The 14064-nt window shown below is 40.4% G+C and overlaps 1 protein-coding gene across 4 annotated transcripts in view; it reads left to right on the top strand.

Moving 5' to 3' along the window:
* The window catches only part of LOC143136561 (uncharacterized), a 74276-nt gene that overhangs the window by 9626 nt on the left and 50586 nt on the right, over positions 1 to 14064 (top strand). For all 4 annotated transcript variants that reach the window (XR_012989346.1, XM_076297291.1, XM_076297281.1 and 1 more), the window contains exons 5-8: positions 5008 to 5159; positions 5488 to 5716; positions 5912 to 6037; positions 7813 to 7953. Coding sequence is in view for 3 of the 4 variants with exons in the window: in XM_076297291.1 (XP_076153406.1) it covers positions 5008 to 5159; positions 5488 to 5716; positions 5912 to 6037; positions 7813 to 7953 (648 nt within the window). In the remaining variant the exon portion in view is untranslated. The remainder of the gene's footprint in view (positions 1 to 5007; positions 5160 to 5487; positions 5717 to 5911; positions 6038 to 7812; positions 7954 to 14064) is intronic.

The following is a 14064-nucleotide window of genomic DNA, read 5'->3' as shown; positions in this document are numbered from 1 at the left end:
ATTCAAATAAATAACCCCGTAGTCTGTTATGGTTATGGTACATTCCAGACAACTCAAAAGTCAGTATAGATTGAGTCGCCCTGAATTTAGAAGCTGGAACGCCGCAGTAGGTACCCAGTCTTGAGTTTGTTGAAACTGTTGACATTCCCTCTTCCACTCTTGAGTGCATTGTAGTTCCTTCTCTCAGCCTTAAGTGTGTCGTAGTAGCTTAAAGAGATATTCCACCATTTGGGGAAATACACTCATTTTCCACCTCCCCTTGAGTTAAGCAATTGAGTTTTACCTTTCCCCAGTTCATCCAGCTGTTCTCTGAGTCTGACAGTAACACTTTTAGCTCTGTCTGTTTGTGCTACTGTCAGACTCCGAGAACGGCTGGATGAACTGGGGAAAGGTAAAACTCAATTTTTTAACTCAGGGGGAGGTGGAAAACGACTGTATTTCCCCAAATGGTGGAGTATCGCTTTAAGGTGAGGTAACGTTCCCTCTCAGTGTTGAATGTGTTGTAGTTGGTGACGTTCTCTCTCCCAGTCTTGAGTGTGTCGTAGTCTAATGTAACATTCCGTCTCAGTGTTGAATGTGTTGTAGTTGGTGACGTTCTCTCCCCCAGTCTTGAGTGTGTCGTAGTCTAATGTAACATTCCGTCTCAGTGTTGAGTGTGTTGTAATTGGGTGACGTTGTCTCTCCCAGCCTTGAGTGTCGTAGTCTAATGTAACATTCACTCTCAGTGTTGAATGTGTTGTAGTTGGTGACGTTCTCTCTCCCAGCCTTGAGTGTGTCGTAGTCTAATGTAACATTCACTCTCAGTGTTGAATGTGTTGCAGTTGGTGACGTTCTCTCTCCTAGTCTTGAGTGTGTCGTAGTCTAATGTAACATTCCGTCTCAGTGTTGAATGTGTTGTAGTTGGTGACGTTCTCTCTCCTAGTCTTGAGTGTGTAGTAGCCTAATGTAACATTCCCTCTCAGTGTTGAATGTGTTGTAGTTGGTGACGTTCTCTCTCCCAGTCTTGAGTGTGTAGTAGCCTAATGTAACATTCCGTCTCAGTGTTGAATGTGTTGTAGTTGGTGACGTTCTCTCCCCCAGTCTTGAGTGTGTCGTAGTAGCCTAATGTAACATTCCCTCTCAGTGTTGAATGTGTTGTAGTTGGTGACGTTCTCTCTCCTAGTCTTGAGTGTGTCGTAGTCTAATGTAACATTCCCTCTCAGTGTTGAATGTGTTGTAGTTGGTGACGTTCTCTCCCCCAGTCTTGAGTGTGTCGTAGTCTAATGTAACATTCCGTCTCAGTGTTGAGTGTGTTGTAATTGGGTGACGTTGTCTCTCCCAGCCTTGAGTGTCGTAGTCTAATGTAACATTCACTCTCAGTGTTGAATGTGTTGTAGTTGGTGACGTTCTCTCTCCCAGCCTTGAGTGTGTCGTAGTCTAATGTAACATTCACTCTCAGTGTTGAATGTGTTGCAGTTGGTGACGTTCTCTCTCCTAGTCTTGAGTGTGTCGTAGTCTAATGTAACATTCCGTCTCAGTGTTGAATGTGTTGTAGTTGGTGACGTTCTCTCTCCTAGTCTTGAGTGTGTAGTAGCCTAATGTAACATTCCCTCTCAGTGTTGAATGTGTTGTAGTTGGTGACGTTCTCTCTCCCAGTCTTGAGTGTGTAGTAGCCTAATGTAACATTCCGTCTCAGTGTTGAATGTGTTGTAGTTGGTGACGTTCTCTCTCCTAGTCTTGAGTGTGTCGTAGTAGCCTAATGTAACATTCCCTCTCAGTGTTGAATGTGTTGTAGTTGGTGACGTTCTCTCTCCTAGTCTTGAGTGTGTCGTAGTCTAATGTAACATTCCGTCTCAGTGTTGAATGTGTTGTAGTTGGTGACGTTCTCTCTCCTAGTCTTGAGTGTGTAGTAGCCTAATGTAACATTCCCTCTCAGTGTTGAATGTGTTGTAGTTGGTGACGTTCTCTCTCCCAGTCTTGAGTGTGTAGTAGCCTAATGTAACATTCCGTCTCAGTGTTGAATGTGTTGTAGTTGGTGACGTTCTCTCTCCTAGTCTTGAGTGTGTCGTAGTAGCCTAATGTAACATTCCCTCTCAGTGTTGAATGTGTTGTAGTTGGTGACGTTCTCTCTCCTAGTCTTGAGTGTGTCGTAGTCTAATGTAACATTCCCTCTCAGTGTTGAATGTGTTGTAGTTGGTGACGTTCTCTCTCCCAGCCTTGAGTGTGTCGTAGTCTAATGTAACATTCACTCTCAGTGTTGAATGTGTTGCAGTTGGTGACGTTCTCTCTCCTAGTCTTGAGTGTGTCGTAGTCTAATGTAACATTCCGTCTCAGTGTTGAATGTGTTGTAGTTGGTGACGTTCTCTCTCCTAGTCTTGAGTGTGTAGTAGCCTAATGTAACATTCCCTCTCAGTGTTGAATGTGTTGTAGTTGGTGACGTTCTCTCTCCCAGTCTTGAGTGTGTAGTAGCCTAATGTAACATTCCGTCTCAGTGTTGAATGTGTTGTAGTTGGTGACGTTCTCTCTCCTAGTCTTGAGTGTGTCGTAGTAGCCTAATGTAACATTCCCTCTCAGTGTTGAATGTGTTGTAGTTGGTGACGTTCTCTCTCCTAGTCTTGAGTGTGTCGTAGTCTAATGTAACATTCCGTCTCAGTGTTGAATGTGTTGTAGTTGGTGACGTTCTCTCTCCTAGTCTTGAGTGTGTAGTAGCCTAATGTAACATTCCCTCTCAGTGTTGAATGTGTTGTAGTTGGTGACGTTCTCTCTCCCAGTCTTGAGTGTGTAGTAGCCTAATGTAACATTCCGTCTCAGTGTTGAATGTGTTGTAGTTGGTGACGTTCTCTCTCCTAGTCTTGAGTGTGTCGTAGTAGCCTAATGTAACATTCCCTCTCAGTGTTGAATGTGTTGTAGTTGGTGACGTTCTCTCTCCTAGTCTTGAGTGTGTCGTAGTCTAATGTAACATTCCCTCTCAGTGTTGAATGTGTTGTAGTTGGTGACGTTCTCTCTCCTAGTCTTGAGTGTGTCGTAGTCTAATGTAACATTCCCTCTCAGTGTTGAATGTGTTGTAGTTGGTGACGTTCTCTCCCCCAGTCTTGAGTGTGTCGTAGTCTAATGTAACATTCCCTCTCAGTGTTGAATGTGTTGTAGTTGGTGACGTTCTCTCTCCTAGTCTTGAGTGTGTCGTAGTCTAATGTAACATTCCGTCTCAGTGTTGAATGTGTTGTAGTTGGTGACGTTCTCTCTCCCAGCCTTGAGTGTGTCGTAGTCTAATGTAACATTCACTCTCAGTGTTGAATGTGTTGCAGTTGGTGACGTTCTCTCTCCTAGTCTTGAGTGTGTCGTAGTCTAATGTAACATTCCGTCTCAGTGTTGAATGTGTTGTAGTTGGTGACATTCTCTCTCCTAGTCTTGAGTGTGTAGTAGCCTAATGTAACATTCCCTCTCAGTGTTGAATGTGTTGTAGTTGGTGACGTTCTCTCTCCCAGTCTTGAGTGTGTAGTAGCCTAATGTAACATTCCGTCTCAGTGTTGAATGTGTTGTAGTTGGTGACGTTCTCTCCCCCAGTCTTGAGTGTGTCGTAGTAGCCTAATGTAACATTCCCTCTCAGTGTTGAATGTGTTGTAGTTGGTGACGTTCTCTCTCCTAGTCTTGAGTGTGTCGTAGTCTAATGTAACATTCCCTCTCAGTGTTGAATGTGTTGTAGTTGGTGACGTTCTCTCCCCCAGTCTTGAGTGTGTCGTAGTCTAATGTAACATTCCGTCTCAGTGTTGAGTGTGTTGTAATTGGGTGACGTTGTCTCTCCCAGCCTTGAGTGTCGTAGTCTAATGTAACATTCACTCTCAGTGTTGAATGTGTTGTAGTTGGTGACGTTCTCTCTCCCAGCCTTGAGTGTGTCGTAGTCTAATGTAACATTCACTCTCAGTGTTGAATGTGTTGCAGTTGGTGACGTTCTCTCTCCTAGTCTTGAGTGTGTCGTAGTCTAATGTAACATTCCGTCTCAGTGTTGAATGTGTTGTAGTTGGTGACGTTCTCTCTCCTAGTCTTGAGTGTGTAGTAGCCTAATGTAACATTCCCTCTCAGTGTTGAATGTGTTGTAGTTGGTGACGTTCTCTCTCCCAGTCTTGAGTGTGTAGTAGCCTAATGTAACATTCCGTCTCAGTGTTGAATGTGTTGTAGTTGGTGACGTTCTCTCTCCTAGTCTTGAGTGTGTCGTAGTAGCCTAATGTAACATTCCCTCTCAGTGTTGAATGTGTTGTAGTTGGTGACGTTCTCTCTCCTAGTCTTGAGTGTGTCGTAGTCTAATGTAACATTCCGTCTCAGTGTTGAATGTGTTGTAGTTGGTGACGTTCTCTCTCCTAGTCTTGAGTGTGTAGTAGCCTAATGTAACATTCCCTCTCAGTGTTGAATGTGTTGTAGTTGGTGACGTTCTCTCTCCCAGTCTTGAGTGTGTAGTAGTCTAATGTAACATTCCCTCTCAGTGTTGAATGTGTTGTAGTTGGTGACGTTCTCTCTCCCAGTCTTGAGTGTGTCGTAGTAGCCTAATGTAACATTCCCTCTCAGTGTTGAATGTGTTGTAGTTGGTGACGTTCCCTCTCCTAGTCTTGAGTGTGTCGTAGTCTAATGTAACATTCCCTCTCAGTGTTGAATGTGTTGTAGTTGGTGACGTTCTCTCTCCTAGTCTTGAGTGTGTCGTAGTCTAATGTAACATTCCCTCTCAGTGTTGAATGTGTTGTAGTTGGTGACGTTCTCTCCCCCAGTCTTGAGTGTGTCGTAGTCTAATGTAACATTCCCTCTCAGTGTTGAATGTGTTGTAGTTGGTGACGTTCTCTCTCCCCCAGTCTTGAGTGTGTCGTAGTCTAATGTAACATTCCGTCTCAGTGTTGAATGTGTTGTAGTTGGTGACGTTCTCTCCCCCAGTCTTGAGTGTGTCGTAGTCTAATGTAACATTCCGTCTCAGTGTTGAATGTGTTGTAGTTGGTGACGTTCTCTCTCCCAGTCTTGAGTGTGCTGCCTCCTTTTCTCCTCCAGTACCTCTTCCATCTCCTGGCACTTTAAAGGAAGTGGAGGTGGCTGTGATTGAGAACACCCAGTGCCAGTCTTTGTATGAAGCCGTGGCATTCACAATCTCAGACAACATGATCTGTGCTGGCAAACTTGCAGGAGGCAAAGACTCGTGTAAGGTAACACAAATGTTCATCTTATTGTCATAGAACCGAAGGTGTGATACTCAGTGAAATGAGTAAACAAAGGAAAGAATGTAAGAATACAATAATTAATTTATTATAACAATAACACAACTTCCTGTTTGATAGATCATGATATCCGGATGGCCATAATGTTAATTTAAACCTTCTTTGATATGCTTTCATAAAGTGATATTCATTCTTTCCCTTTCAGTTAAGTAAACAGAAGTGCTCAAACTTCTTAAGGGTGCCTTTAAGTAAACAGAAGTGCTCAAACTTTCATGCTGACATGTCATGGGGACGTACGTTTGACTTGTGTTTTCAGGGAGACTCAGGAGGTCCACTGGTGAGCAAACAGGACTCTGTGTGGGTCCAGTCTGGTATTGTTTCTTTAGAAGGTTGTGCTCAACCCAATGCTACTGGAGTCTACACCAGGGTGTCCCGTTACGAGAGCTGGATCAACTCCCAGATCAGCACTAATCAACCAGGCTTTGTCCAGTTCACTAGATCTCCTCCTCCAGTCACCACCCTTTCCCCTCTTACAACACCTGGTGGTCAGTAAAACAGATCTATTTGGGGTTTATTGAAGCTCCATTGTGTGTGTAACCCCAATATCTGCTGTCTAGCTTTAGCTATTATGATTTAGTCTCTTCTTAAATTAAGCCAAATGATTTTATGAGAAAATGCTTGGTAAGTCTCTTTACTTCTGCAACTGTTGACAAGTTACACTCTCTGTGTGTTCCAACCAGAACTCCTAAAGCCCTCAGTGTCCACTCCAGCGGTCACCACTCCTCCCTCAGCGTCCACTCCTGCGGTCACAAACCTTCCTGCTCTGTCTGCAGCACTAGTACCCACCAGCACATTTGCACCTCAGGGTACGTTGAAGAACCTCAATTAGTTATTCTGTATGTTATTTGTTCTATGTTACCAGAAAAGATCAACATCAACATCAATTAGCAAAAAGAGATGCCTAATAAAATAGGTCTTTTTTTTGGAAAAAACTTGACAACTGCATGACACAACTAAGGCACGTTTTTTGTTCTGAACAAAAAAAAAACCTTTTGCACATGCAGGCTTTTAAAAAAAAAAAAAAATTCTCAAATCAATTCAGTGAGTGCAGTGTAAAACAAACTCAATTCTCAAATCAATTCAGTGAGTGCAGTGTAAAACAAACTCAATTCTCAAATCAATTCAGTGAGTGTAAAACAAACTCAATTCTCAAATCAATTCAGTGAGTGTAAAACAAACTCAATTCAGTCCCGAAGTGTGACGTAGCGTTTCCATGACGGCAGAATCACTGGATCTAAACAAACTTTCGAAGTGGCTTAAATAGCATTGAATGTAGACATGTGGCATAATTTCTAGCTAATAAATTGTTTTAAATGTAGGCTATAGCCATTTAAACGTGCTTTACCTGCTAGGCACCAGCTTAGCCACATAACACACTGCAAAAAATGAAATCTAACCAAGTGTTATTAATCTTATATTAAGATTAAAAAATCTATTTGATATTGTTTTTAGTATGAAAAGACTTACCTAGCGCCCTCTCAAAAGAACATTTTGACTTAATTTAAGAAGATTTTGACTAATTTTAAGGAGTCTTATCAAGACAAATTTGCTCAACGCACTGGCAGCCAAATTTGCTTGTTTTTAGGACACATTTGCTTAACGCACTGGCAGCCAAATTTGCTTGTTTTCAGGATGAGATGTCTTAAAATAAGTCAAACTTTTTTTAAATTAAGTCAAATGTTTTCACAAGGAAGCGCTAGGTAAGTCTCTTTATACTGAAAACAATACCAACTAGTTTTTCTTATCTTGATATAAGATTAATAACACTTGGTGAGATTTTGTTAGATAAGCAGTTTTTGCAGTGCACGGATTCCCTGGCAGGTGTAATAGTAAGAAACAAAATTCCAGTGGATATTTCACGTCTTCTCAAAGACTGGCGGTTGTTAAGAGTGACGTTTTTTGCCAAAAAAATAAAGCCAAAACACGTCCGTGAATTTAAGGATTTTAACCGCATGCTGTGAAGTTACATGCAGGTCTCTTTTACGGAGGAAACCCATGCTAAAATAAAACGCTGTAGTCACGAATGGGATTGTGTTGGTATGAATATATGTTGTAATATGTGATTCCTACAGTGTAAAAAATATATACTAATGTCTTAGAAACGTTGTAAAATGATTGAAATATGTTAGGAAAGCCACCGCTATGGTGATTTCTAATGGTATATTGATTTGTTTAGATCCAGTGAAATCGCTGCCTTGACAACGCTGCGTCATGGCTTCGGTACTCTATTCTCAAATCAATTCAGTGAGTGCAGTGTAAAACAAACTCCCCATCTCTGTCCACAGTGCTGGCTCTGTGGAAACCAAAAAGAGGACCAAGCCTGTCTCTCAAACTGTTCCAGCATTTTTTGACGTTTGCAGGTGTTGCTGCTTCTGTTTATCACAATTAGTTTCGGTTTTGTCTCCCCCTCTCGTTGCTGATTGGCCTGACATGTTTCTTGTCTGAGGGAAACGGTTATAAACTATGGTGTTCCAAACTACATCTCCCTGAAAGAAGATCTAGGTGGGTGGGGCCAGGCTAATGTAGACTCTCTGCCTGACACAACTGTAATTAGTTAAACTTGGTTTCTGGAATTACCTAGGAGATTCTACAGCAAGCGTTCCTTCTTCACAACTAGTGACACCATCACCAACAACAACAACAACAACAACTACAACCACCACCACCACCACTACCACCACGACGACAACAACCACCACCACCACTACAACAACATCACCAGGTATGTCCACATCAGTTGGAAACTCAGCAGGTGCTGCTTTGACATAAATTGAGTGTAAAACTACCAATGTCCCTGAATACTACTGATGCTTTGCAGCAACATCATACACTATTCTAGTGGATTTAGACTTTGTTGGAATCAGAACACTTTTATTTTTGTCTTTCACCACTGCACTGCAAAAAATAAAATCTAACCAAGCGTTATTAATCTTATACTAAAGGAGAAATCTGGCCATTTTTAACACGGAGCTCAGTTGATCATGTTCACGGAATACTGTCGGCTGAAAAAAAAAATAGGTGGAGTCTGACATGAGTTAGCTGGCTAGTGGCTAAAGCAGCCAAAATGCCAACAACCTATGCAATGGGGGAATGAACTAAACTGTGCCTTTGTGTCTGTTATCCAAACAATAAGCCAACAGTCGTGGAAGGGCATTACCAAAGTCCTTTAAGGCAAGTCCCTCCACTCGACGGCCATTTTACAGCGCTTTTTGGGCACTCATCGGGCATCCATTTCGGCAGAAATTCGCGTGCGCAAGGCTTTACGACACCAATCTTGCTCCAGCAGCGAGATCACAACACATGATTGGCACGATGTCTTCACAACACACCATATGATTGGCTCAATGTATTCCCATCACACCACATGCACTGCAAAAACTGCTTATCTAACAAAATCTAACCAAGTGTTATTAATCTTATATCAAGATAAAAAAAACTAGTTGGTATTGTTTTCAGTATAACGAGACTTACCTAGCGCTTTCTTGTGAAATCATTTGACTTAATTTTAAAAAAAAAAGACATCTCATCTTGAAAACAAGCAAATTTGTCTGCCAGTGCGTTAAGCAAATTTGTCTGCCAGTGCGTTGAGCAAATTTGTCTTGATAAGACCCCTTAAAATAAGTCAAAGTCTTCTTAAATTAAGTCAAAATGATCTTTTGAGAGGGCGCTAGGTAAGTCTTTTCATACTAAAAACAATACCAAATAGATTTTTTAATCTTAATATAAGATTAATAACACTTGGTTAGATTTTATTTTTTGCAGTGTCCATACCAAAGACAAACTTCTCCCATTTTCACAGACACCAAACGTGACGTTTAATTCCAAAACGATGATTCAGCATCACACTGCAAAAACTGCTAATCTAATAAAATCTTATCAAGTGTTATTAATCTTATATCAAGATCAAAAATTCTAGTTGGAATTGTTTTCAGTATAAAGAGACTTACCTAGCACTTTCTTGTAAAATCATTTGACTTAATTTAAGAAGTTTGACTTCTTTTAAGATGTCTTATCTTGAAAATAAGCAAATTTGTCTGCCAGTGTGTTGAGTAAATTTGTCTTGATAAGACTCATTAAAATAAGTAAAAATCTTTTAGTCAAAATCATCTTTCGAGAGAATGCAAGGTAAGTCTTTTTATACTGAAAACAATACTAAGTAGATTTTTTTTTATCTTGATATAAGATTAATAATATTTTGTTTAGATTTGATTAAATAAGCAGTTTTTGCTGTCTGTGCAGTGTGGAGGTGATGTAGCTCTGCTCAGTGTGTCACCCAAGTATATCTCTGGGCCTGGTTTGTATAGGAGTGGCACTCCATTGCAATTTGTCCATAATTTTGCTCTGATAACGTTAAGTGCCCGTGAGGCAAAGAACACTGGCTGTCCCTCCTGCAGAAGACAGCATCCAAGAACATTTTGGCTAGCATCACTTTGGACTGCACTGCAAAAAATGAAATCTAACCAAGTGTTATTAATCTTATATTAAGATTAAAAAATCTATTTGGTATTGTTTTTAGTATGAAAAGACTTACCTAGCGCCCTCTCAAAAGAACATTTTGACTTAATTTAAGAAGACTTTGACTTATTTTAAGGAGTCTTATCAAGACAAATTTGCTCAACGCACTGGCAGACAAATTTGCTTGTTTTTAGGACACATTTGCTTAACGTTACTGGCAGACAAATTTGCTTGTTTTCAAGGTTAGATGTCTTAAAATAAGTCAAACTTTTTTTAAATCAAGTCAAATGTTTTCACAAGAAAGCGCTAGGTAAGTCTCTTTATACTGAAAACAATACCAACTAGTTTTTTTTATCTTGATATAAGATTAATAACACTTGGTGAGATTTTGTTAGATAAGCAGTTTTTGCAGTGTGTGACTGGCTTGTTGACATCATAATATTCCAGGACTGGTGCCACTAGACATTTGATTTCTGTGGCACTAGACATTTGATTTCTGTGGCATCAAGTTTCAGGACAAATGCCATGGAACCTCTTTGCATAAGATCAAAGATCATAAGATAAAAAAAACTAGTTGGTATTATTTTCAGTATAAAGAGACTTACCTAGCGCTTTCTTGTGAAATCATTTGACTTAAAGGAATTATCCGGAGTAAAATGCACTTTAGATCGATTTCCGGATGATTGGGGGTACATACATTGAGTTGACATCAAAATTATGTCATTCGGATGTGTTTTGAGAAAGTTCGATTGTACCGTTTTCAGTCACAACTTGTAGCCTGGAAGTGAGCGGGGCATTTCAATTGCGCCGCTACAAAACGCTATTTTTATACCTCTTCTACAGTTCCAAACAACATAACACTTACGTGGTAGTGAGTAGAGGGTCCCTAAAGCCAAACCGAAGTATCCCGAGGTCTTTATGTGGTTGAATAGAGAGTCCAGAATGAATTTCATCAAGCCAGTACCTTTACAGAAATGTGGCCATCTTTGCCGCCACCTTGAGGGGAAAGTCCTTAGGAGTCTTATTGCTGAGTGTGTTGTAACACGCTCTGGAAATTCACAATTTCGTCGCCGTTTTAAAAAAAAAAAACATAGTCCAGTCCATACAACTTCATTTCAATTTCGAAAGAAATACTGGACTATGTTTTTTTTTTTTTTTTTTAAAACGGCAACGAAATTGTGAATTTCCAGAGCGTGTTACAACACACTCAGCAATAAGACTCCTAAGGACTTTCCCCTCAAGGTGGCGGCAAAGATGGCCACATTTCTGTAAAGGTACTGGCTTGATGAAATTCATTCTGGACTCTCTATTCAACCACATAAAGACCTCGGGATACTTCGGTTTGGCTTTAGGGACCCTCTACTCACTACCACGTAAGTGTTATGTTGTTTGGAACTGTAGAAGAGGTACAAAAATAGCGTTTTGTAGCGGCGCAATTGAAATGCCCCGCTCACTTCCGGGCTACGAGTTGTGACTGAAAACGGTACAATCAAACTTTCTCAAAACACATCCGAATGACATAATTTTGATGTCAACTCAACGTATGTACCCCCAATCATCCGGAAATCGATCTAAAGTGCATTTTACTCCGGATAATTCCTTTAATTTAAAAAAAAATTGACTTATTTTAAGACATCTCATCTTGAAAACAAGCAAATTTGTCTGCCAGTGCGTTAAGCAAATTTGTCCTAAAAACAAGCAAATTTGTCTGCCAGTGCGTCGAGCTAATTTGTCTTGATAAGACTCCTTAAAATAAGTTGAAGTCTTCTTAAATTAAGTCAAAATGATCTTTTGAGAGGGCGCTAGGTAAGTCTTTTCATACTAAAAACAATACCAAATATAGCCGCAAGCGGCAATGGCGGGCCCGAGCACCTGCGGGCCGCAACCCGTGACATGTCGGAATCCAACAAAGCACCGACGTGGTGTGTTTGTGAAATGTACATATTTGATACGTGTGCTATTTGTTTTTGTATTTTATTTTCTGCCACATGTACTTGCTTGGCCAGGTGGGGGCGCAATGCAAGGCAGGCCCATTGGTTGTCATCATAATCATAATATATATTAACCTGAGAAATGTCAGACCATTCATTTTAAGCAAAGAACATTTCTGATACACTTTTTGGTTGGCCAGATGGTGGCGCTATGTTAGGCATGGAAATTACACATGTGAATATCATCACAATAATGATATCCAAATTTTTTGTAAATGTTCAGATCAATCACTTAAGGCATTGTCCATTTTCTGGCACATTTCCTGCTTGACCAGGTGGTGGCGCTATGCCAGGCAGGCCCATTGGGTGTCTGGATATCATCATAATTAGGGCCCGAGCACCCGAAGGGCGCAAGGCCCTATTGTTTTTGTAAGGATTATTATTATTATTATTGTTATTCCACTTTTTTGCTTTCCTGTTTTTGAGGTGGTTAACATGGTCGAAACCTCTTGAAATTTGGCACACACGTCAGGTGTCATGCATCGCAGTTAGGTACAAGAGCTTGACCCCGGGCGTGGCCCAGGGACTCGCTAGCGCCCCCTTAGGTGACTGATCCCGTGGTTGGCAAATATTTTGAGGTGGTTAACATAATCGAAAACGCATGAAATTTAGCACACACATCAAGTGGTACAGTGAATAGACAGGGATAAAAGCTTGGCACCGGGCGTTGCCCAGGAACTCCATAGCGCCCCCTTACGTCACAGTGACTTGTGGTTGGCATATAGTTTTAGATACACACACCAAATTTGGTGGGTGTATGTAACTCCCAAAAACAAACAACTTTTGTATTAACATGTCATTAGCCACGCCCACAGGAAGTGAGGTAATTGAGATTTTGTGCGTTGTGGACATGATCAATTTTAACGTACTCCTCCTAGACGGTTGATCCGATTCATGTCAAAGTTGGTATACATGATGCCGAGATGTTCCTGATTATAAATTGTGAAGTTTTTTTTCGATATGTTGTAATTTGACGAAATGGCAAAAATATTAATTTTAACACCCTTCCACATAAACAATAAATGTGTCATAATTCACAATGCATGGCTTGAAATGTTTTAAATTTCACAGGTCATTGAAGACCATGTTAATGATAATATTCACATGCCCATAATGCATGTTTGGCATAGCGCCACCAACTGGCAACAGAAAGAATGACAATTATACTGATGTCACATGATCAATTTGAACATACTCCTCCTTTGGCAAACATTATGCCAAGATGTCGCTGATGTTAAATTGTGAAGGGATTTTTGAATATTGTAATATATTTGACATGATTTTAATATCTCACCACATAAACAGGAAATGTGTCATAAATCACAGTGCATTGAATGAATGGTCTGAAACTTCTCAGGTTAATAGATATCATGATTATGATGATATCCAGACACCCAATGGGCCTCCCTGGCATAGCGCCACCACCTGGCCAAGCAGGAAATGTGCCAGAAATGGACAATGCCTTAAGTGATTGATCTGAAACTTTATAAAATATTGGATATCATTATTGTGATGATATTCACATTCGTAATTCACAGGCCTAACATAGCGCCACCTTCTGGCCAAGCAGGAAATGTGCCAGAAATGCTCTATGCTTTGAATAAATGGTCTGAAACTTTTCAGGTTAATAGATATTATGATTATGATGATATCCAGATACCCAATGGGCCTGCCTGGCATAGCGCCACCACCTGGCCAAGCAGGAAAATGTGCCAGAAATTGGTAATGCCTTTATTGGTTGATCTGAAACTTTACAAAATATTGGATGTCATTATTGTGATGATATTCACATGTCTAATTTCCATGTCTAACATAGCGCCACCATCTGGCCAAACAGGAAATGTGCCAGAAATGGGTAATGCCTTAACTGATTTATTTGAAACTTGGTAGGTATAAAATATTTGAAATCATTATTGTGATGATATTCACATGTGTAATTCTGATGCCTAGTATACCGCCACCATCTGGCCAAGCATGAAATGTGCCAGAAATGCTCTATGCTTTGAATGAATGGTCTGAAACTTAACAGGTTAATACATATTAGGATTATGATGATATCCACACACCCAATGGGCCTGCCTGGCATAGCGCCACCACCTGGTCAAGCAGGAAATGTGCCAGAAATGGACGATGCCTTAACTGATTAATCTGAAACTTTATAAAATATTGGATATTATTGTGATGACATTCACATGTGGAATTCACATGCTTAGCATAGCGCCACCATCTGGCCAATCAGGAAATGTGCCAAAAATGTTCAATGCTTTGACTGATTGATCTGAAATTTTACACAAAATTAGATATCATGATGATGATATTCATATGTCTTTTTAACATGCCTTGCATAGCGCCACCAATTGGCAAGAGAAGGAATGTGTTTTTTCCAA

The sequence above is a fragment of the Alosa pseudoharengus genome, unplaced genomic scaffold (assembly GCF_046254945.1).
Source record: "Alosa pseudoharengus isolate Yale_2024_CS ecotype anadromous, Long Island Sound unplaced genomic scaffold, YU_APseudo_1.1 YU_APseudo_1.1_scf_1, whole genome shotgun sequence".
NCBI classification, from domain to species: domain Eukaryota; kingdom Metazoa; phylum Chordata; class Actinopteri; order Clupeiformes; family Clupeidae; genus Alosa; species Alosa pseudoharengus.
This window is presented reverse-complemented; position numbering and strand designations above follow the sequence as displayed.